We start from the raw sequence: 24409 nt of genomic DNA on the forward strand, positions 1-24409 counted from the left end.
CACCAAATTACTACGAGTACTTCTGAAATCTTGACCTAGGTTTTACAAGATTGTGTACTAAATTAATTAACTTACTTAATAAATTTTAAGAATCCTTCTGAATAGAGTGAAACTTAAATAAAGGTTTAGTAAAGTATTCTCTTTCTGCCCACTCCACACTTCTGGAAAGGGCCTCCCATAGCTAATGTCCCCTGGTCCATCCAATCTTTTGCTTTTTATCACTTGTGGCACTACCAGGCCTCAATGATCAAGACCTGCCTCACCAGGAATCTCTGCCTGTACCCTGTGCCATCAGCTCCATTTCAACTTGGTCCTCAAATGAAAAAAAAATTCATTTCATACTGAAATTTTGGATAATGTTAAAATTTAAAATAAAAAAATTGATGAAATTATAATTTTATTAATAATATTCTATGTTTCACAGAATCAAAGTTTGTTTTAATAACTTTGTTTAGCTAACAAAATAGCAACTAATAACACACATATATTTACTAATTTTAGTTTTTGTTTTTATCAATGTCATGATCTAATTTCTGAGAGAAAAGCAGAGAGGAGAGGTCATTTGACAGACATCCAAACACATGATAAGATCTTGGGAGCAGGAAAAGTCAGAAAACAGAAAATAACCACTTTCTAATTTTATTTAATATATATTATATTTATTATATTATATTACATTAATTATATTATTACACTATTATTGTGAACTTTTTATTATTGTAAATATTCTCTTTTAACTTAAATTTTTAGTAACCACAAACAATATGATCTGCCCAGCACAAGAAAATTCTATCTTCTTACTAATATAACCTATTTCCAAAGTTATATTAATACTTCCTATTTCTAATACATGCCAGACAATTTTTCTTTCTCACAAGACACTTCTTTTCTTTGAATCAGAAGCAATTAATTGTGAAGCACATAGAAAAATGCTCATGTCTAAGAAGCATTCTGTATTTTCAAAGAAATCAGTCTGAGTATTTTATGTCTTACTCTCTGCTCCACATAATGTATAAATAAGATTACAGCTGCTCCCTAGCAACTCGCAGATGCCTTCATTCTTGAAATTCATGGCAACAACACAAAGGAAGAAACCACCCCAATAGTTTACTGTAGCTGTTGCTTTTCAGAATCATTTGCCTGATCACTGACTGCTCTAAAGGTCTGGGATGACAAGTGACAGGGCAGCTGATGTGTTAAAAACCATGAAATATCATAGTAGTGACATGCATGTTAGGGAAAAAATTATCAGAGCAAGTTCATTCTTAAGTAAAACACTCAGACTGAATTCTGCAAGGTGCTGGGAACACTTATGCCTCAGTTAACACCAGCGAGGATAAGCAGTGCCAGAGTCAATGGGCTCACTCAGGTGCCTACTCAAAGGGAAGCATATAATCAGGCATACTTTGTAGGAATCATCAGCCCCTTTTGACTGTTGATAATTAACAGAGTAGTCCAGAGGACTTTCAAATTAAGAAGTAATTTTTGTAATTGCCACTTTGTATTTAAACCTTGATAAAGCAGGAGTTCAGCTTTGTACTTCTGCTACTTTACAAACATGAAAAGCAGATTTTACACCCCCCTTTGTTAGGAAAAATGTATTTTAAGGTATTCAATTTTGCTTTCTAATTATAGAAATACAGTATTAAATAACAAGATGAAATGATTCATTGGTTTCAGAGCAGTTTTAACTCAGTTTTAGCTGAGATTGAGTAAGAACTCAAAAATCCTAATTCACGAGTACAGGTGGGTCTTTCTTGTAACAGAAGAAGAAAAATAAGAAGAAAGTGCTTCACATTTCTTCTGTACTTCTGGTATATTTGGAGATGGGCACTTATCTAATATCTCAAACTCACTTATTCATAGGAGATTTTGGCCTGCCTCAGCTGCTCTTAATGCAATTTATCATATACTGACTCTCTCCCCAAAAGTAATTTTAAATCTCAGGGAACTCAAACAGGTTTTTTGGCATTTTATTAACCACAGGACTTGGAAACTGATTAGCTCTAATGTTTGGGATTTTGTTGGGCTTAGTGAGTGATTTTTTTTTTAAGGAAAATGTTTAATTTCTTCTCAGCTTCAACAAAAACCATCTGAATATAAGTACCAATGGGACAGAATTTATTATTGTTAAAGCCAATGGACCATTATAAATTAATCAAGAACAGTACTTTGATCAAAGATTATCCAGATCATCAAATAGTAATTAAAGCTATGGTAATATAAGGCCATCTCTTCCCTTGAGCTTGAGCAAGCTTTGTTAATGCAGCCACCTATTCTTAGTGACTTACAGCTGGTTTTGGTTGCTGGAAGAAGGAAAGCTTCAAAATGCCAGTTTATAGCTAAGGGAGCAGAGAGAGAGTGTCATCTGCAAATAGTAAATGAGGCTCCCTATGTTTTGACACTCTCTTAATTTCCATTTGGATTACAAAGAAAAACTTGCAGATAAGTATTCAGATTTCCCAGTTTGCATTTTTAAAAGTGATTTTATTTTCCTGATATCTCGACATTGGTCAGCAATGTGTAAACTCGACAGGATTTGGTTTGGAGAATTCTCTTTCTAGTTCATGCAGCTTTGGTATTTGGTTGCACACAGAACATAGTGGTGGCAGTGATATACCCCAAATGGGACATATCTTTATAAACACTGCATTGTTAAAAAGTTATTGTTAATAACTTTGGGAGTCCCTAACCAGGCTAGTCCACCTCATACATTATTATAATTCTGGTAAATGGACTCTGACTCTTCAATAAATACCTAAAATGACCATGTTTCACTGTACCAACCCCTTCATAATTCCATTCTAAAAGTAATCTTGACCTCCCTTCCCTTCACCACACCCCTCTCAGATACAGCAGACTGGTGTCCTTGCCTTAGGAATGAGGGAAAAGACAAGTATGACTAGTGTGCAATAGCCTATTTATGCTTAGAAAGAATGCAAGTGTTTCAGAGGCTGGTCTCATGTACTCCACTCAGCCAAACTTTCTGATATCTATTTTATTACACATTACTAAGATAATTTAAAAAAATAATAAAATAGAGTTGCTCCCTTGTTTTCAAATTTTTCTCCTTCTTTTCCTTAGAAAACAGCATAACAAAACTGCACTTCTGTGGAAAACTGCAGTTGCAGACTACCAGAACCACCCATAAATATGGCATGAACTCAAGGAATTTTCAGCAAATATGAAAGTGGTGACCCAACGAGGATAAAAGTCCTTCAACAACTTCAAAATAGTTGACTTGTTTAAATTTTCATTTCAAGTTTATATAAAATTATAGTTTTGTTTTATATGGGTAGAAGTCTTCTCTACTTTATGTTTTTGAAAGAATTTTCTTAGTATTTTGTTTCATTGAGGACAACAAAAAGAGACAAAAGGAGAAAAGAAAGAATACAATACATTTCTGATTTTTGAGCTCAGTCATAGTGAACCTCACTGAGTGAAACAATTTGAATGAATAGAAAATTTTCCTCATTTCCCAAATTTAGCTCATTTAAACACTTGCCTTCCTTTCTTAGACCACTGGAGAGTACACCCAGGACATACAGGAAACAGCTTCGCAGTTACACCAGTTGTGTCTACAAGTGTTGTGGTATTAGTTACATTTTCCATTTTCAGGGGTAAAGAAGAATGGACTGCACACCAATCAATTATTATTTTATAAGTCAGAAGTATCTTAAAATCCAGGGTCAAAATAGTGACAAACTCCTAAGAACCTATGGCAATCACAACATTCAAATGAAATTCAGACTTATGGAGGACCTCCTGAGAAATGTCAACCAAATGTATTCATTTGGGTTGTTATTCCTAAAATCAACTATATTTTTAAAAAATCCAGTTCTTTCCTTTATTCTTTATATTTTTCTTAATCATAAAACTCTCCACTACTTCAACCTTAACAAGGGTGAATGTAGCATATTTTGGAATGTGTCCATATATGCCCTAGGTGCATCTGCTAGCTCATCAGAGAATAGCACAAAGTACAAAATTCTTTGCCTATGGCTAAAGCATATAGAAACTGAAGCCAATTTGATATATACAATATTCATAAATAAATAAATAAATAAAATAATAAAGTTGGTAAAAATAAATAGAAGTTTCAACTCCATGTATCTGTTTAATGCTTTCAAAAAATAATTTCAAATTTCTATACAGCCTTTCCTAATTCATTCAATTTCCTTTATGATTGTAAAGAAAGAACCACATAAATATCATGCCAATCATTGAGAAAAATAGTAAGAATGAAAAGGTTTACTGCTAAGTTGCCTGCCAAATCACCTTTTTAAGCAGGAATTGCAGGCTCCTATGACAACAGGGAAGATCATCCAGATACAAGTTTTACATTAATTTCAAGTAAGCTGTTGAAGCCTCCCCTCACACAGAGCTCTATACAGATAATGAAGAGAACAAGGCAAGCACTATATGACAGCCTCTATAAGTCTAAGTCAGTGGTGTGTCTCTGTCTGTAGAGCTTCTAGAATAGAGCTTCTAAGACTAACTTAGCTAAAATCTGTAGAATCCAACAGAAAATTACTCTGGGTTATAATTCCTTCTGGCTGAAGGAAGCTTTCCTGAACATCCCTACTCCAAGGCAGTTCAAATCAGAGACCAGTCTCTCTTACAAGTCACTCATCTCAGTTAAACTCTACAGACAGATCCAAGACCTGGAAAGCTGAAAGTGTGGCCTGGGAAGCTGCTGCCAATGTGAGTGTTTGAGCAGACTGGCACCATCTGTGCATTAGGCACACAGACCTCACACTGAGAAAGGGATGAAATGTGCTCCTACAGAACCTCGGCTAGGCTGTTCACTAAGGAAGAGCTAATTATTATAAAACAGCATTCAAAAGACAAAATAAATAAAAATCTTCTAACAATTGCTGGTGGACTTATTTTGTGAATGGAACTCATCACCACATATCATATACCCATACCTAGCTGGCTCTCTTTTTATTTTGTAGGAAGAAACAGTATTTTTATCTCTGTAGGAATTCCATTTAAAGGCCAAGTCAGCCTATATGGGTTCACTCTACAGCTCCTAGAACTGTAATAACAGCATGCCTTATGAACATCATGCATGGGTTGTTTTTGCAGCAAGGTATCAAAAAGGAAACAGATTCAGAGAGTAGAGCTCCTTGGAACTGCCTCGCTATCTGCTGCTTCGTTAGTTATCTGTTGCCTTAAAAGGTTATACTGCACAAGATGGCATTTTTTGCTATAACAGTCATAGTGAAGCTCCAGTATGTTTGTCACATCAAAGCTCCTTCCAGAGACCCACATTTTTTTAATGCAGTGTTTCTGTAAAAGAGGATCCTCTTCAATCAGTTTGGAACAGACAAGTTCATGAATTGCTATAAGGCATATTTTCTACTCCAAGGTCTTCCTTTCTGGGTACTGCAGGGTTCCCCTCCTTCTGTCTCTCCTGTCCCTAGAGGTATTTTAGGAGCTGGAATCCAGAAGCATACTTGTTGTAGTTTATTAGATTAAACGAGCTGTCAATTAGATTAGCCATGAGTCTTTGCTGTGAACAGTCTATTTAAAAATGGAAGTTGTGCATACTTCCATCAAAATGGAACCATGTATTTAATAAATTCTGTAGTTCAGTAGGCTCTTCACCCCTTTTTTTCCTGTGTGCTGAGGTATCTGGTTTTAGACCAGAATGTGACTTTGAACTTTGTATATATTTTTGTCTTTTCAAAGAAAAAATGCCTACTGAGAAATGCAGCTAGTGAGCTCAGCCTCCATATTTATTTTGCTACATGGATTTTAAAATTCTATTAAGCTGCTCTCTATTCCTTCTTTTTTTTTTTTTTTTCTAACAGTCTATTTGCTCTATAGTAACTACATATCATTCACACCAGAGCAGCTTCATAATGCCTGACTGCACAGAGAGTTCATTGGTAAGACAAAGTTACATGAGCCTTCTGAAGTAGAAATGACAATTACGTGACTATTTGTTGTTGCTGCTTTTGTTCTTTTGTAGGTTTTTTTAGACATAATACTTATAACACTAAAAAGAATATACTATGTTGTGCTGAGAGACAGTTAAAGAAGCACACTGGACAAGATTTTCCTGTGTATCCTGTATTCCTGCTTTCAAGTCTCCAGTTGTACATACAACATCTCCTCATAAACACTCCCCTTGCTCTTCTAGGTGAAAAAAATCCTTAGGAAGGACTAAACAGTACCTTCATCAGCTGGGCAACTACAGCAGCAATAAGGTTAAGATACAGCCTCTGCTTTTTGTGCAAAAATCTGTTTGGTTGTTTTTTTTAAACACTTTTTACCTGCTTGACTTGTAAATTAAATGTTGTTAGTCATGATTCTTAGCAAATGTAAATTAGTGTAATCCACTGCAGTCAGTGGAGCTCTTCCAGTTTTCAACCAGCTGAGTATTTTGGCATCTTGAATCCTGACTTCCTGCCTTGTTGAAGCAATTTTTGCATTACTGTAATGGGGATATTACATTGGTATTACATCCAAGTTGGAGTTCTCCCAGATCTCACCTAAACTCCTAGTAATGACCAAAAAAGCAAGACTTAAATATGTGCTTTAAAACTATTTTTGGAAGACTATTTTGAGACCATTCCCAGAGAGTATCACAGAACCACCAGAGAATGTGCTGACTTGGAAGAGACTCACAAGGATCATCAAGCCCAATTCCTGGACCTGTGCAGGACACCACAATCCCACCACATTTCCTTTGGGCATCACAATAAACAGCTCTTGCCTGCCTCTCCATCTCCTTGTTTCTTCTACTCCAGTTATACCACTTTGCCTGGTTAAGGCCATGAATAAGCACAGCCTCAATGTAAAACTCCTAATTTTATTTTGGTTTGTTTTTTTTTTACCTTTCTTTTGCAATTTTTCTTACCACAAGCATTATATTGTTGTCATCATTGCTAACAAGAGAAAAGGTATAGGAAATGTGCATCAGCATAAACATATTCATATTTTCAGAGGCGGAATCACTAACAAACTAATAGACTTCCAAATATTTTGTCTTTTTAAACACTACATGGAATATTCATTAATATATTATTGTGTATCCTCGCTATACAGATATTTTCAAAAGTTGTGATTGATGAGAGTTACAATGGTTTACAATGGCTATATTATATATGCAAAAGCAAGAGAAAGAGTGGTTAGTTACTAGGACAAGATTGTGATTCCAAATCACCGTAACAGAATTGTCAATTAACTAAGAAAAGGGAACCTTCTTTTGAGGAGATTCCTCTCCTTCAATATGATTCCATGCAATTCAGTATATGTTGAATTCAAACACCTTAAACACAAAAAATGTTTTCCCTGGTTATCAATGTCCACACTGCAGAATAAATTAACCTTTTACCAAGGTACTGATCTCAACAGGACAGCTATCCACCTAAACACATACCTCACTTGACTTTAATGGTCATCTATATTTTAATTTTTTTATTCCTTTGTAAGTACATATTACACTCTAAGTTTTACATTCTCCAGGTCAAAAGCTCTCCCGGTCTAAAATCAAAATAATTGAGAATTAAGGCAGTGCTCCTATCCCTCTCCCTCATGGTCAGAAAAAAATGTTTTATAGTTCTCCAGAAGAGACCACTGTGTAGTGTAATTCCCTGGAGCACAAAGACCCCCAGATAGCCAAGGCACACCCAAGCACAAACAGCACTGGTGAACCCTGAGATACCTTCAGCAAGTTATGGGAGCACCGTAAACTTGCAGCGCACAGCAGCTAATTGCAAAAGCCCTGGTTTATGAAGAAGTAATACATTCTAGGTGAGAACGTACTAATTGTGTTATGTCAAGAGCTATCTTGGTCACTTTAGAGATCTTCATAGAAGACACAATTACACAAAGCAGACACAGATTGTAACTTCAGCTGAATCAGTGGGAATTCTTCCCCTGAGTCCAGGGAAAGGTTGACCAGGCTGTGAAATGGTTATATTCTGCTACGTGTTCTTGCTAAAAGCTTTAACCTCACACTTGGCCAAATGAAAATTAATTTTCCCTAGAACAAGGGAAGACATTTCTCCTACCAATCTGATTATTACAGCTTTTGACAGAAAGTCATGTTTACTATTTTATAATAGGAGCAATCTGCTCCTTCTTTTGTATTAATCATTCTGCTTTTAGAGAGACAAGGGGAAGAAAACCCAAACAAATTATTTCTTTTTTGAAGTTTACATGAAGACTACAGGTTTGGTCCACAACATTCTGGAGCTGGAATAATAAATAAATCAGAAAAAAAAGCTGAAAATGCAATCTGACTGTAAGCATTTTTAAAGCCTGAGCAACTGTAGGCAAGTTCTCTGAATAAAAGTGACAAGCATGCAGTCATGCTATTTTTCATGTCTTTTAGTCTCCATTTTTCCAAAACTGTGATTCATTTCAGAAGAGATCTGACTAAATGTTAATAGGCAGTAAGCAGAAAAAAAAAGTATGTTATTCAGAAATGGGAAAGTGACAATAGCCTGTAAACAAGAAGAGAGTGGGAGACTGCATGGTTTACACCTTGCAGGGCTTTGTGTTTTCCCTTGCAGCCAAGAGAGCTAATTAAAACCTTATGTCTACAGAAAGACATCGTGCAACTTCGGTCCCACAAATGGCTTTGATATACTAGGATATTTTACATGGAAACATCCCCTTTTCATACTTCTAATCCTAGGATTACAAGCACATATCGACCATCTTGTGGATACTCTGAGATAACATTATTTGCTTGAAGTCTATTATAAATTCTGGCTTTTCAAAAAAACTTACCTACAGTATTCACACACTCATGTTTTTGTTTTTATCCACATGAATGTCAGTGTAGCAAAGCTGGTAGCACTACAGATTATCAGGTTTACCCAGCAGTTTTCATTATAAGACTGTTTAAGCAGCTTGTAAATTTGCCAAATATTAACTACATAAACTATTATTTTCCTCAGGGAAAAAAAGAATGACAACATCAATCTCTTGGCTTTTTATTATCTGTTTTACTATGTGGTCCTTGCATTGGAAGGCATAGCAAAATTGTTGAGACATTAACTCATTGTTTTGTTCAAGTTAGAAATCCTCTGTAACTCATTTTCCTATTGCCTATTATAGATTAAAACCTCAACACTTTATTTAGAGATATATTCTAGTCTTTAGGGTTAAAAAAATTTTAGCCTGAAAAGGACCTGCAGATCACTGAAGAGATTTTATCAGCTAAATTTCTGAGAACACGGGTATATTCCAACCCAGAGACCATCACTCCTAGGGAATTTCCTACCTTCTCTGCAGTTAAAGATCAGACTTGCTGTGGTCTCCCAGGTCTACACAGTCGGAGAAGAAGGAGATGAAAACTGAATGAAGAAGAAAGGGCAAGAGATTGAGAGATGGAAACAGAGATAACAGACAGGAAAAAGGAAAGAAAAGAATAAGGAGAGAAGAGACTGGAATGGAAGGAGAAATAGAAAAATCATACAGAAGAAAACTACAGGTCTGGGTCTGAGAGTTAGTGATGGAGAGAAATAAGACAGGGGAAGAGAAATTCCTGTGGAAGAGAGAGGAGTATTGTGACAGGCTGGCCACACACACCTGGACAGGATGTTTTGGAAATGCTAAGAAAAACAAAAGAGTTCAAAGACAGGTGCTGATCTGGACAAAACTGAGGAGAGAGATCCTAAAATAGAAACAAGAATCTACTGTAAAATAGAAAGGCAGACTGGCCAAGCAGCAAAGGAAGGAACTGAGACAGAAACATAAGTTGAGGAGAAATGAAAGATAGCCAAGCAACACAGCAGGAAAGGAACAGAAAGTTGAATGGTGAATCAGTGGTAAGGAATGGTAGGGAAAAAGAGACACAGCAAGGGCAGAATTGATCAGATCGCACCTAAATTAGATAAGCAGAAAGGACTCATAGCAGAAACTCCCCACTAGAACCTGGAGACTGATGATTTGCAAGTCTTGTTGTTCTCTGTCAGGAGACACATGTGAAATCCACCTACAAAAACTCCAATCAGTGTTCCATGCTTCCAAACCTTACATTTCCTCAGGAAGCTCAAATGCTACACTTTTCTGTGTTGGAAACCCATGCTTCTACAAATCTGATTATTTGTGTTAGGATCTCAAGATTTTGTTTTCAGTTTGTTTAGGGTTTTCAAAGATTAAAATGTGCATCTAAAGCATCTGCCTTAAATTGTGTTGCAATATGAAGCAGTCAAATATTAGGAAAGGCCAGAACTAAAATAAACTCTGCAATCCTCATTTATGTTCATCATGTACATGCAGTGACACAGTCCTTCCTTTTATAGGACAGTGGTGATCTCATCTGAGCTAATCTTCTAAACTCCTCTTATAGTCAGTAAAGACAAAATGTCCTTCTGGGACAGGATACACACAAGACGTGAATGTCTGGGCAAAGGGTCATTAAGGTCAAAGGAATACATTAATGCACAATGCTAAATCTGAGAATTTCACACATGATTTTTTCTTTGTCTCTCTTAATGGCTTCGAAACTTCTGCTGTGCATTTCATGGATCATTTGGGGAGATTATGATTTCTGGAAACCAAATCTCAAGGTTTCACATTCAGTTCCCCAGCACCTTTTGTTGGCTAACAATAACTTAGTTTCCTGATGTAGCAGCAAAATTTCCCTCACATCAACTCAGATATCCATCAGTTCACAGAAAGAGCCACAGCACTTGTGCGGGGATAGGGAGAGGGAACTGTATGATCATATGGATGTATACTGGATCGTGATGTATACACACAAAATTGTACAGGCAGTGTAATCCTGACATTTTCTGAATTGTGCCTTCATTTTTCTGCAATGTCAGATGTGTTGTCACCATCTATGAATAGAACAATAACACAAAAATAATCTCGATGAAAGACCTGTAAATTCTTCTCTAAAAATAACTTTATGTTAAATTTTAACAGCTGAATAAAAGTAGTTTTCATTCTCATCTATATTTCTGCTAACCAAAAGCTGCCTCATTTCAGGAAATATGTATCAGAAAGATAGGTTCCCTTGTTAATAAAGAGCAGAATTCTCCACCACTGTGAATCATTGCTTCCTGGAGACCATATTTGACAAACATAGAACATAAAAGTGCTTGCTTCAGATGGAAGTGTTGCAACAATGGTAAACCATATGTCTGATACTGCAAAGCTGATTAAATATTATCAATGAGGAAATGCTGCAACACTGAGAGTGAATTGATGGATGTCTGTTATTCATTTCCCTCTCAGTAAGCACTGCAGAGTTTAATTCCCAAAAATCATTTTCATACATTGGGATGAAATGATTGTAAAGCCTAAAAGATGCAAGCCCTTCACTTCACTTTCTAGTTACAGCAGTCTAGGACACATCTTCTTACTTGAGCAAGCCAGTCCACTCCACTTGCAGTTCGTGCAAGCGTCACGAGATCTTCTTGCATCTTATCCACCCATGCTTTTATCCTGCAGAAAACAAAAACAAAAACAGAGCCATACAATCAGATCACTGACAAGTGGAAATGGCATACAAGCATATAGCACAGAAAACGGAAAAATAAAGAGATAAAATTGAATATAAAACATACAAGACTTGTCTTTGAGGTTTTTCTTCAACAGATCCTCTACCCAGCCTTGTTGACCTGAATCTGTTCATAAAGCTGTCTGTGGTGGCCACCAAGCGATGCCCGCTGTAGACCCAAGAGTAACATCGTGTCTATGTAGCCAAGCTGCAGCAAAGATCCCCACAACAGAGCTGGTACACTACCAGCCGAGACAACATGCCTGCCCTGCAGCTCACTCCCAGAAATGCCTCTCCCAAGCACCCCAAGGTCCTTCTCCCAACAGATAGTAAAGGCAGAGAAAAACAGCAGCTGGAAGCAGGTTTAAAAACCACACTAAATGTTCTGGTCTTTAGCCTCCCTTCAAGGAAGCAACGGCAGAACAGGCAGCAGTGGCCAGGAGCTGTTTTGAAAAGAGATGTTTGCTCCTGGCTGCTGTCACCAGGGAACAACTGATTTGCTGCTTTTCCTGCTCTGCTCCCTGTGCCCAGTAAACCTGACTCTCTGGAAAAGCATGGATCCAACACAGTTTCTGTGCCATGTCACATTCTGCAGCAGGAAAGGAGCCATGGTCAAAGTTTATCCCAGTAAGGTCCATGTTACAAGAAGCTTGTGTTCTTTGCCTAGCCAGAAAGTTTCATCTCCAACTTATCTCTCACATTATCCCTGCCATTATGCCAGCTTTCTGCTCTGAAACTTGGAACAAATAAACATATTTATCCTAGCCCTTTCCCAGCCTTAATCTGATACCCAAGGGATAACTGCTAAGATTAATTCATTAATAAAGACAGGAAAAAGGGAGATTCCATTTTTGCTTTGGAAAATTTGGAAGACTAGGAAAGAAGATAGAAGACTGATTTTACTCTTTCTTTGCATGGCCATTAATAAAGAAATTTTCTGTTAATCCACAGCCAATATCTCCAAAGAACACCCTCTTCTATTATGGAGTTACAAGTTGACTATTTTTATTAAAGGACCCTTCCTCATGCTTCCTTCACACATGAAAATCACATTTGCATTGACTACAGCAATTGATTCCATTGTTGGTGTAGTGTTCCCAAATCTTCCCTTCTACAGTTTGCTTTCCAAAAACTGAGATAAAACAACTTAATTCACTGGTTCAAGTCTCCACAAAGTCCTGTATTATATAAACATTTAGTTCTGTGTAGAAATCAGTTTGTTCAAAACCATGGTGCATTATAATTACCATGGATTTAGGACCATCATTTGTATCTGTACAAAGAATATTGACTCATAAGCACAAGTACGAGCACAAACAAGAAAATGCCATCATTTTACATTTTTGAACGGCTTCTGGTTTTCTGTGTGAAAGAATGAGGCATATGAAAGGTGAAAAAGTGAAACCCATTACCCAGAAGTGTTTTCAAAAGCATAAAATAAATAATTGAACACCCTGAGTTTTTTTATGATCCATTTCAGTTATAAAAATTGTGGGTGTTATTTCTAACAGGAGTTGATAGAAAAAATCAAGGAGGATTGATTTTTAAATTTACTTTTTCCATTTCCTACTGCTTTATATTTTTACTGGATATATTCCTCTCTGTTCTTAAAGAAAACTGGAATGGTGAAAACATATATTAGTTAACTAGTCAGTTAGTAAGCTGGTTAGTTACTTAAATTTGAAATTTTGGAAGAAGTTGCACTTAAAACCAATAATTGCTTGTTAATACTATTACTTGTAAATGAAATATGAATAATTTATTCTCTTTAACTTGAAAAAATATTGATTTTTCAATAAATACTTCTTATATATTGTCGAGAACTCCTGCCTCCACACAACTAGCCCACAACATGCCTTCTGGAGTTAGCCACCATGACTAGTTTTTGTTTTAGTTTGGGTTTGATTTTGTTTTGTTTTAAGTTGTGTTTGAGCAAGGCTTCTGCTTCAGTCAAAGGGAAAAGGTATGTCCAGGGCCCACCCACTCTCTCCTCAGCCAGGTGAGCTGAACCTATCTTCTACCTATCTTCTAGTGGAGCTCTGGACAACTTTGATTCCTAGTCCAAGTTCTCCAGCTTTATTTTTAGTCAGGTAAGGGTATAGAGTATCAGTTTCTAAACTGGAATAGGAGGAAGTCCACCTTCTTCCAAACTTAATGACAATTTCCTTCCCTAGCTGTAACTATAATGTAAATAATAAAGCTTCTTCCAATGTACTCACTATATATGTACCTTAAAAGATTATATTCTTGCATACTGGTGTTAGCCAGTGAGACCTTTTGTAGTGAAAACTGTCCTTTTTTTTGCTTTCCTATACACCAGGGTGCAACATCATCACAGAATTATGGAATCATAGAATAGTTTGGGTTGGAAGGGACCTTTAAAGGTCATCCAATCCAATCCACCCTGCAATGAGCAAGGATATCTTCAACCAGCTCAAGTTGCTCAGATGGTAAAAAGAAATAACATCAGAAGTGTTGTGCTAGATTACTATCAAAAGTAGAAACAATAAAATGATGTTCTACGACTTTGAGGAAGTTCAATGTAATTCCTCTTGCCTTCCCACAAGAATTTGAATATGATTAGTATTATTTATAAAATCTAATGACAGCATTTCTGCATCTCAGTTTCCTACCTTCCCACCAGACAAAAGTGTACGTTTGAGACATTTCATACTCCTCATAGGCTTTTTTTCAGAAATGGACATACATTCTATAACTTTCACAGGAAAATTGCATAGAGTATATAAAATAAAACTTTTTTTTTTTTTTTTCTCCAGTTAAGGACTCACATTATCTCACTGTGTTTTGGGGTTTTTTTAAGTGTGTCTTTAAAAAATAAATAAATAATGGCCTGTAGGCACTGAAATGCTTGTCTGGTGCTCCTTTTAACTGAAGCCTGCAGTGCAATATCTGTCTGACAGCTGCTCATGGTCAGAGTTTATTTAACAATTGGAAAGCTGTCACAACAAATGGCAACTCCCATGACTTAAAGAAGCAGAAGTCATTTTTTTTTTCTGCAAAGGACACCAACAGAAAGCCTGTACAAAAGGCTGGTTTGTTCTTATCGTTATTAGTTAGACACAAACATTGCAATGGATGTTCTACTGAAAGGTGATTATGTTCTGCAGGACAATTGATTTTAACCCCCTTTTCTCACACACAGGTTGTCCTGTATGAAGCAGTGATGAGACAAAAGGAGTGTGCACACGCCTTCCCACAGCACCTTCCAAGTGATCTGAATGATGGAGGGAGCTGTCTGATTAAAGATAGACAGACACAGGTCATTTACGGGGGATTAGAAGGTACAACCCTGCTCCTGTCACCTGGGCTGTGATCAGATTGATGAAGAAATAGCCAAAACACTACAGAACCATCCATCCACATTATGTTTTCAGCCAACCTAGGAAAACAGTTATTTCGACAGCACAGGAAGATTTCTTTTCTTCTTTTTCTTATATTTTTTCTCATTTTTTTAAAGCAGGACAATTATATTTCCTAAAGTCAGAGGATTTTCACAGGTACACCCCTAGCCACACTACGAGCAGAACTAAATACAGCAGGTGCTAGACTAAGAAATCTTTCTTTTAATTTCATTAAAACCCATTTCAATGTTAAACCTGTACTTGCAGAACAGAGCACTGCTCAATTACAGTGGTAAAAGAAACCAAGACGTCTCAATGCAGAATATCCTGGCTATAACCATTTTTCCCCTGACGAAACTGATGCAGTACTTTTCTGCTGACTTTAAGGAAAGTAGATTCATGTAATGATATACCATATCTTTGTAGACCACTCACGCTAATTTAAGGTCCATTAGCTGACTTCTGCTTGGATAACGTCTTATAATCTAAAGAGGCAAGGATAAAGCTGAACTCTGACAATTGAAGTCACTTGGTACATTGGAGATCCACATCCAGTTCTCTACAGTTAAGATTACATTCAGCTCAAGTTTATCGTTCTTGCATATAAAAATAGCAACAATAGAAGTAATGAAAGATGTCAGTAGTGAGAGGAAGAAGTGTTTTAAAAATAGGTCAATATTTCTCTGATTATCAAGCAGGAAAATGACCAAAACACACTGCTCCTGATTCAATTGAAAAGTGGTGTTTAGGAAATTAAGATAAATGAGATGGTTTTGGAAACTGAGAGAGTAAGCCTTGCTATATTTTTTCAGGCTAACCCCACTTTATTTTTTTGCTCAGAAAAAACCTTCACTTTCAGGTTTAGATGTTTTTTAGAAGATTTGCTGTTAGTGAAGGAAGGGGGAAAGGCTACAAAATTATCATAGCAGCAGGATTCACAACCATTCTTTGTCACTCTTAGGCAACACCAAGGGGCAAATAGAAATTCTTATAGTAATTATAGAAGGCATGTGAATGGAAGTTACAATAGAATTATTAACCTTTTACACAGAAATTACCCATATTGCTGCATTTACACTTCTCACTGCACAACTAGTGATTTTAAATACCACTATATTTTTTTCATTACCTATAAGCTGACAGTACTCATCTCACGTATAGGGACAGATGGATAGATTTATAGACAACTAGGCTTTTGAAGGAGAAATAAAGGCAGATTTTGTGAAATACTGAAGAAAATTTAATAATGCCGGGAAAATTCCACTGATTCTAAAACATAAAGAAAGGGGCTGGATATGGGGAAACTGATGCAAAGATCACTAAAATCCCATTGTTATCAGATCAAACTCTTACATGTCCACTGTCTTCGTAGCCAGAAAATGAATAAACAATATAATTTATATAATCTAAATTATATAATTTAGATGTGACATAAAAACAAATGAAGGCAAAACAGTCCATCTAAGCTTTTGTGAATTTTCCAGATCTTACTATAGTATTTGTAACAGTCCAATTAGATTCCACAGAGGGGATTTAATTTCATAATCTAAAGACAGGCTCAACTCATTCTATGACTTCTATGGTTATGAACACCTCAGAGTGATGTACAGTCCTCCAATACTCCTTTTATCTGTTATTTGAAAATTTGCTACTGCACTATGTGAAGGTACTTATAAGTACTATAGATAGTAAATAATAATTTTAAAGGAAAGTAAGGATTCAGAAATTTAAGTGTAAAGGGGTGTGTTCTGTGAGTGTTTGAGAGCCCCTTTTATTCCAGTGCAATAATGATACAGGAATGTATATCAAGTGCTAACTATCTGGTAAAGATATATCACACAATTTTGTATATATGTTTGGAAGAATGTTTGTGTAGTAAAAGCAAAGCAAAGATTAATTCATGACATTTGGCTGCACCGAGTGAGGAAAACAGGGAAACTATGTGATCTCTGTGCATAAAAATGGATGCATGAAATCTTCAGCATCTTATGCTCCCCAGGCAAATATATTTCCTCTGTTGGCAAGAAGAAAAAATAGTACTTTGTTTCTTTGCCCTCTTTGACTGTCTTATCTTCCCAGATGTGACAAGCTGCTGGCCATGTAGTCTGCAAGGACCTTCCAGAGATAAGATAGCCCCAATGGCCAAGGCCAGATGACCCCTCTTGTTCTTTCCTGTTTTTAAACAGTAAAACCCTTGCTTGGAATTGTTATTTTACATTTCTCAAATGGAAACATTTGGGAAGAAAGACATAATTTCTCTGTCATATCTGTCATTCTATAGACAGAAAATAAATATCAATGTAGATGGAAAACTTTTCAGGATACACTTGAATCTTAGTAACAGACATCTTAATGTTCAAACTTGGGGGGTTTAAACTTTCAATTTACATAGTTAGGCCATCCAGTCACAGAAAGTATAACAATTTTCCATTTCTTCCCCCAAACACTCCTTCTCCATATGAACATAGCTCATCTCCATCATAGTCATCATAGAACAAGCTCTCAGGAGCATTCACAAATGACTGATCTACCAAACGCCCTTTCAAGGACACCCCTTGTATCACAGATAAATTGGGAACAAGGAATCCAGAGATGCAGCCCTGATACAGACAGAAGGAGAAGGAATAGCCCTTTGACTGGGCCAGCAGCTCAGCAGACTTAAGTTCCACCACCTGAGAAAGTCAGTGTCAAGTCAATGGTTCATGGCACGTGAAGGGCAGGTCTCTCAGGTACCCTTTTCTCTGTCCTAACACACCATTTGCTTCTCAATACTGAGTCCCAGTGGCAGGTTACAGGATGGAAATGGTCAACTGTGAATGGCACCATGAGCTGCTTAGCCTTTGCCCCAGTGCCCAGAGAAGCAGAAACCTTTCTCCATTCTCACCCAGGACTTCTAAGCCAAACCAACTCCTTCACCCCAACATCTCTTTTGGAGCACAGCTTGAATGGCTGTTTTGCTCTCACCTTCCAACAAAACCTTGCCTAAATACCTCCATCAGAAGGCTTCACAGATGGATCTGGGAACAGACCCAGAGGGTGGACCCACTGACTTCTGCTCACTCCCCCTGAAATAACCTGTCCTCATATTTCAACTCTTCACCTGTAATTTCATTTTACATTTTAACAACTGTGTACCAGATTCTTCAAAACTTCCAGATGTTAAGCAGAAGTGATCAAGTAATTCCTTAAATATGATGTCCTCTTTCAAGAGCTAGGATCAGAGCATGGTCCTATTATTTTATAACCTTGTTCAATATGAGCCAAGTGCCTAAGAGGTGCTTAACTACACATGTTCATAATTATAGCTTCTGCTTCACAAATATTTCTCTTTACGTTGCCAAAATTGTTCTTTTGCAGTCTAAAGCTTCCTAGCAAATAACATGAAAAATATCCTCTTATGGAAATTACTGTTGCACAAAATATAATTTAATAATTTAAGCTCAATCTTTCATGTAAGCCTGACACAGTCAGCTGCAAAATTGCTATAAGCTGTAAAAGGACTCCTTAAAAATGATTATGTTTTAATTATCAAAGATTATACTGCTAAAACAGTTCAACAGAGAAGACATAACAAATTTTTAGCTCCAATGACTGCCAGTAGAGCTCAGATATGTTTCATTGAAGGCTTTTACAAAAAGATATACATGTACTACCATTCATTGCTTAGCACTGGAAAAGCAATCAAACTTTCCAAATCTAGTTACCATTTTTGTGACTGACACATATAAATTCAGAATGAAGAAATCTGTACCACATTAAAAGCATTTTGTTTTAAATTTCAGTGGCCTAACATATGGCTGAGGATAGAGATCTCATGGAGGAGCAGGCACTGCTGGAGGGACTTGGGTATATTTGCACCCACCAGAGATCCCCTAAAACATCAGGTAATATGCCTCTCATCTTCTCTTTGCTCCACCTCTGATAACTAGTATTTAAAGAGTGTCCAATGTAACTGGACAATCTTTAATTCAATCTGGTCTAAGTTAAATTTCTCCAGTAAAAACACAGATACGCCACTAAAATTTTTCATGCAATGTGATAAGAAGGAGACTGAAAGTGAATCTCACATACATCACTGCAGTTATTCCAGTACTGTAACAATGGAACCTGGATTAGAAGCTGGTCCTTATGCAAATTAAGATGTAAAAGCTGCTATTTTTGATGGCTCTGTATTATACAGCAAATCTGTTAATAGCATAATGCCTTTGGAGAATAGAAAAGAATGTTTTAAAAAATGATTGAAAAATAAATCTCAGTTGTAATGGAATTTTACAAAGTGCTTAACACCACAGTTTTGCTAAGACATTTCAGGCAAACAATTACTTTATCTGTTATGTTTAACATACCATACTCATACTTTAACCATAATTTACACTGAAAATTACTTCTTCCCCAAACTAATAAACATTATATTTTAGCATAAGAAAAAAATAAAAGGAAATTAAAATATTGGATACCAGTAAAGAAGAGATTAAAGGAAAAAACTGAGATTCCCACAAACCAGGAATATATTCATAATCATGTATGTACACCTATTCAACTGAGTGCGTATTTCATCCTAATTTATGCCCTAACCACTTAAGTATCTTGTTTTCACACATATATAATGCAGAAGCTGCACATATGGACTGGACTTGTCTATTCTTCATATTGAATAAATGGGATGGGCTACAACAATAAGACACGTACATTTATCTCCCTAAAGCATGCAGTTCGTTTGAACAGCTATTTTGGTTTAAGTTATACTTACAAGAATGCCAAATAAGCTTTGAGAGAAATGACCACACGCTCACCTCATTATGTCATCACCTACTGAGGAAGTGAACAGCAAATCTTCCCTTGAGTTTACCAACACATGGATGTTCAATCAGTGTTTGTCACTGACTTTCAGGGAACTGAGGTATAAAGCAGTACCCTTATTAAAATCAAGTTTGTTTGTCTTTTTTAAAACTTCTTGGGTGTTTCAGTGGGAAAAAATAGTATTAAAGTACTTTGCCTCTCATAGAATATATTAGGCAAGTGCAACTAAGGCAATGACAGTATCATCAGGGAGCTGAGTTACTCACTTCTCTGTTTTTATCTGATTGTCTGATGTAGGTTTTGGCTGTAGTGACAGAAGTCCAACACCCAGGACTGACACTGGCGTCAGCAAACACTGAAGCATCCAGCCTGTGCTTTGCTGCAGCGAGGTTCAAGAGCAGGCGAGTAACTCCCCCTGTGTAAGTCACACTAATCACAGAATGTAGGTACACAGCAGAATTGGGAGCCTGCACTCAGATCATGGACAGCAAGTCTACCTTTTCTGGGTTTGCCACTTGCCTAAGTGTAAAAGTCAAATGCAAAAATTGAGAAATTCTTAAAGACAAGCAGGTGTTTTTGTGCTCTGAAAGATAGGCCTTGATTGGATATGGAGAATCTTCCCTAAAAGTCTGTATGAAATTGTTAAAATTATTTAAAAGATGCATTATTTATAATGGTTATTTAATACGAAATTCTTATCGAGAATATTCTATGATCATTTAAGCATTGAAAAAAGGAATAAAGATTGATAAACGTGTAGGGGTTTTTTACACAACTATAAGTTGTTTGCTACCACGTTTCAAATTTTATAACCTCCTTTCAAATGCATTTTTCTGTGGTGTTGATCCCTCTGGTTTAATAATGTCAAAGCTTCATAAATAAAATATTATATCAGATATCAGAATGTCACCTTCTGATAAACCTAGCAGTTTGAGGAAAGAACCCACCTGACTCTTCTTCTAATTTATAATTTTCTCATAAGTTATTAAATTCTTTAAAAAAAATGTTGTTGTACAGTGTACTCCAAAGCATATTACTTGAAATCTGCACATCCAAATTAATTAGCTGTTTCCTTTGCAAATATATTCTTTCTTTCAAAGCCTGACTTCCAATGTGCAAAGCTGCCACCACCCTAATGTGCCACTGCTGTGGCACGTGTAGTAATAGCATTTAGAGTAATGAAGAGACATTTTCTTTGGAAAGACCTAAATTGACTCCATATTCTGAAAGATAGGCAAATCTGCATTCAGTGCTGCCATTTAAAACAAAAAGTAAAATATCATGACAGAAGATGCAAAGCAGAGATTATTGCACAGGCAAAAGAATGGCACAGAATATTAAGTTCCTACAGAAATTAACATCAAAATTAGCATAGCCACACTGTCTTTAAATTCTTTCCATTTCACAAAGTCGCACTGAATTACACGGAGTTTTTGCTAAAGGCGCAGCTGGCGTGTTGTTGTTCCTGGGATGCAGATGCATATTAATGGCTGTGTGAAAAGGATAATGGTATATGAGAAATAATCAATGAATTCTTTTCCTCCTGTTCAAGAGGTTGTCAGTGTGTTCCCCCCCACACACACACTGCAGTTTGCTCTCTTGAAAACAGGAGGTCAGGAGTCCTGATCACAGGATCAGGACAACGCCTGAACAGGCTGGTGCAGGAGAACCTTAGATGAATTAAAACCATGGCTGTTTCTCCAGGGTGTTAGACTGAGCAGCTGTGCATCAGAAGTGCTAGCATACTGTAAACTACCAGAAAAATTCAATGCAATTTCCCTGTAAAGAACCAGCAGCAACCAAAAACATTTGGCAATCTTCCGCTTTAGAAAATGAACCTTTAGAAATGGCTGGTGTCAGGTGTTGCAGGCCAGTTCAGTCATAAACAACTGTGCAGGTCTTATATTTCTGATTTATAGTACTTTTCTTAAATCTAAAGAAACTGGAGATTGAAGGATAGTTTTTTTTGAGCAATACAAAAGCCTTGGCTTAATTCTTTTTCTTTTAAAAAGCTCTTATAGATAGTCTCAGATTACTTACATAAACCTCAGAAAAATAAGAGTTCATGTTCATGATGTTTGGGTTTCACTTTTGAAAGGCTGTTTGAAGAGACTGCAAGTGTTTGATTCAGAAAGCTCAGGCACAGAAATGGTTTCCAACTGTGCACGCAGGGCTAAAGGGCTGTAAGGGTCACTTCACAGTAAAGCTGAACAAGAATGACACTAAATGTAATTCAGCTCTAAAACAATTCCTTCTCAAAGAGGCTTCGCTCTCCTTTCTCAGGCTGGGGTAAATGCTTGAAGGTCAGGAGGCCACAGAGCTTGTCAGTGCATTCAATGCACATTAAAAAGACAGGCTATTAATGAAAGGTCTCTGACATTTACTTGGGAGCCAACCCTCCCCTCTTTCCAGTTGTCCCCTTCCCCAGTTTCAACACATTCTCTAATTAAGCACCAATACAATGCAATATAATTGATGTAGTAGTCATTACTGGGAATTGGCCATTCTCTCATCAAATCAGAGTGTACAGAGAAGGCTGTGTTTGAAATGGGTGAACTTAATTGCCTGATGGTCCCCAAGAGGATTGTACAAACAGATCAAGACATCACACACACACAACTGATCTCAGCTGTGATACAAGCTTTTTGTCACTCCCCCATCCATCTTTGCTTACTAGGATAATGGTGGCTGGATTGGACACTGGACAATTTAATAAATAAGAGCATTGGATGTGTTTCAAATGAAGCATCCCAGAATGCAGGATTTAGTGACATTTTGATTAAAGGTTCATACATAACAAAGGCTTTTTATGAGGCAGCTGCTTAAAAGACAATCTATTTGAGCAAAAACAGAGCAGAGTAGCTGGTATCCCTTGGCAATTTACTGTGAAACATTTGTTTGCTTCACAACGATCTGGTTCACAATCATTGCACTTGCATGGTTGGTTGATTAAATCAGTATCTCTAGCAGTCATTACAGAGAGCAAAGGAAAAAAAGGCAATTGCTAAGGTAATGCCCTTTTGTGTTATGCAAAACAGATATGTCAGGAAAATGCATTCCTTTTTCTTTTCCCAGCACCTTGTTCTCTGTTTCCAATTCCCAGTAAAAAGCATTGGGGTTTTAAGCTACAGAGTCATAAATAGCATTTGATCAAGGAAAGTGTTAATCCAGAACAGTGGTGTTAGCTGTTCTGAAGGAAGTGCACTACCAGCAACTCAGTAAACAATGGGAAGGAAGGAATTCGGAAGGAAGGAAGGAAGGAAGGAAGGAAGGAAGGAAGGAATTCGGAAGGAAGGAATTCGGAAGGAAGGAAGGAATTCGGAAGGAATTCGGAAGGAATTCGGAAGGAAGGAAGGAAGGAAGGAAGGAAGGAAGGAAGGAAGGAAGGAAGGAAGGAAGGAAGGAAGGAAGGAATTCGGAAGGAATTCGGAAGGAAGGAAGGAAGGAAGGAAGGAAGGAAGGAAGGAAGGAAGGAAGGAAGGAAGGAAGGAAGGAAGGAAGGAAGGAAGGAAGGAAGGAAGGAAGGAAGGAATTCGGAAGGAAGGAAGGAAGGAAGGAATTCGGAAGGAATTCGGAAGGAATTCGGAAGGAATTCGGAAGGAAGGAAGGAATTCGGAAGGAAGGAAGGAAGGAATTCGGAAGGAAGGAAGGAAGGAATTCGGAAGGAAGGAAGGAAGGAAGGAAGGAAGGAAGGAAGGAAGGAAGGAAGGAAGGAAGGAAGGAAGGAAGGAAGGAAGGAAGGAAGGAAGGAAGGAAGGAAGGAAGGAAGGAAGGAAGGAAGGAAGGAAGGAAGGAAGGAAGGAAGGAAGGAAGGAAGGAAGGAAGGAAGGAAGGAAGGAAGGAAGGAAGGAAGGAAGGAAGGAAGGAAGGAAGGAAGGAAGGAAGGAAGGAAGGAAGGAAGGAAGGAAGGAAGGAAGGAAGGAAGGAAAAGAGATGTAAGGGTTTACAAATAGAAGCAACAACAGTAGTTTGAATCTGATCCTGCAAAGAACACAAGCCTCTCTCCACCGCATGCTGCCTCTCCCATGCTGCAATCTGCACCGTGACAAGTAAAGAGAAGCCCTGGTTCCAGCTCGGGTTATCAGAAGTAGCTACAGAATATTTAAAAGACACAGATAGAAAGTATTCGGCCAACAGAAAACAAAATAAGGAAGAACTTGACAAGCAGGGAAAATGTCAACTCTGGGGGGGTCATGCTGCATTTATTTGGGCCTGGCTAGGTGTCAGTAAATAGAAGGGAATAATAGATGGCAAGGGCAGAAAGTGGGAATGAAGGGACAGCTCCTACATTACAAAAGCACAAACTAAAAGATTTAATTGCTTAATTTAGATAGATCTCTGTGAATGAGTGCATTTCAACTTCTTTTTAAATTTTATTTATAAAATGCTACCCTAGGAAGTTTCCAAATTGCTTAGTGCAAAAGCTGTCGATACCATTAGAGGAATATGAAGGAGTCTTTTAAGCTAGGTGCAATTTCTGTATTTCTCTTTGTTGTCAGAACTGTAATACAATTTTGCTGTGACAACATACCAGATTCCAAGGATACACTGAATGCCTCGAGAGCTCTGAATATGTAACATTCTCCAGATGGGAGGGAAGGAAATACTTTTGTACAACTGTGTTCACTATGAAGATAGATCTGAAACACCAGAGCCATCCATACCTTCGCCAGACACTCATTCACAGTGTCACAATCTGTACAGTTATTTTCTCCATAAGCATATTTCTCATAATTTTCTTTTTACTTTTCTCTGCTTCTGACGTGTTAGA

At 37.2% G+C, this 24409-nt stretch overlaps 1 protein-coding gene across 4 annotated transcripts in view; it reads right to left on the reverse strand.

Annotated features, from left to right (window-relative positions):
- Positions 1-24409, reverse strand: part of CACNA2D1 (calcium voltage-gated channel auxiliary subunit alpha2delta 1) — a 365472-nt gene that overhangs the window by 304906 nt on the left and 36157 nt on the right. For all 4 annotated transcript variants that reach the window (XM_082280237.1, XM_082280236.1, XM_082280239.1 and 1 more), the window contains exon 2: positions 11340-11421. In XM_082280237.1, the coding sequence (XP_082136363.1) occupies positions 11340-11421 (82 nt within the window). The remainder of the gene's footprint in view (positions 1-11339; positions 11422-24409) is intronic.

The sequence above is a fragment of the Coloeus monedula genome (genome assembly GCF_965178545.1).
Source record: "Coloeus monedula genome assembly, chromosome: 4".
In the NCBI taxonomy this organism is placed as follows: Eukaryota; Metazoa; Chordata; class Aves; order Passeriformes; family Corvidae; genus Coloeus; species Coloeus monedula.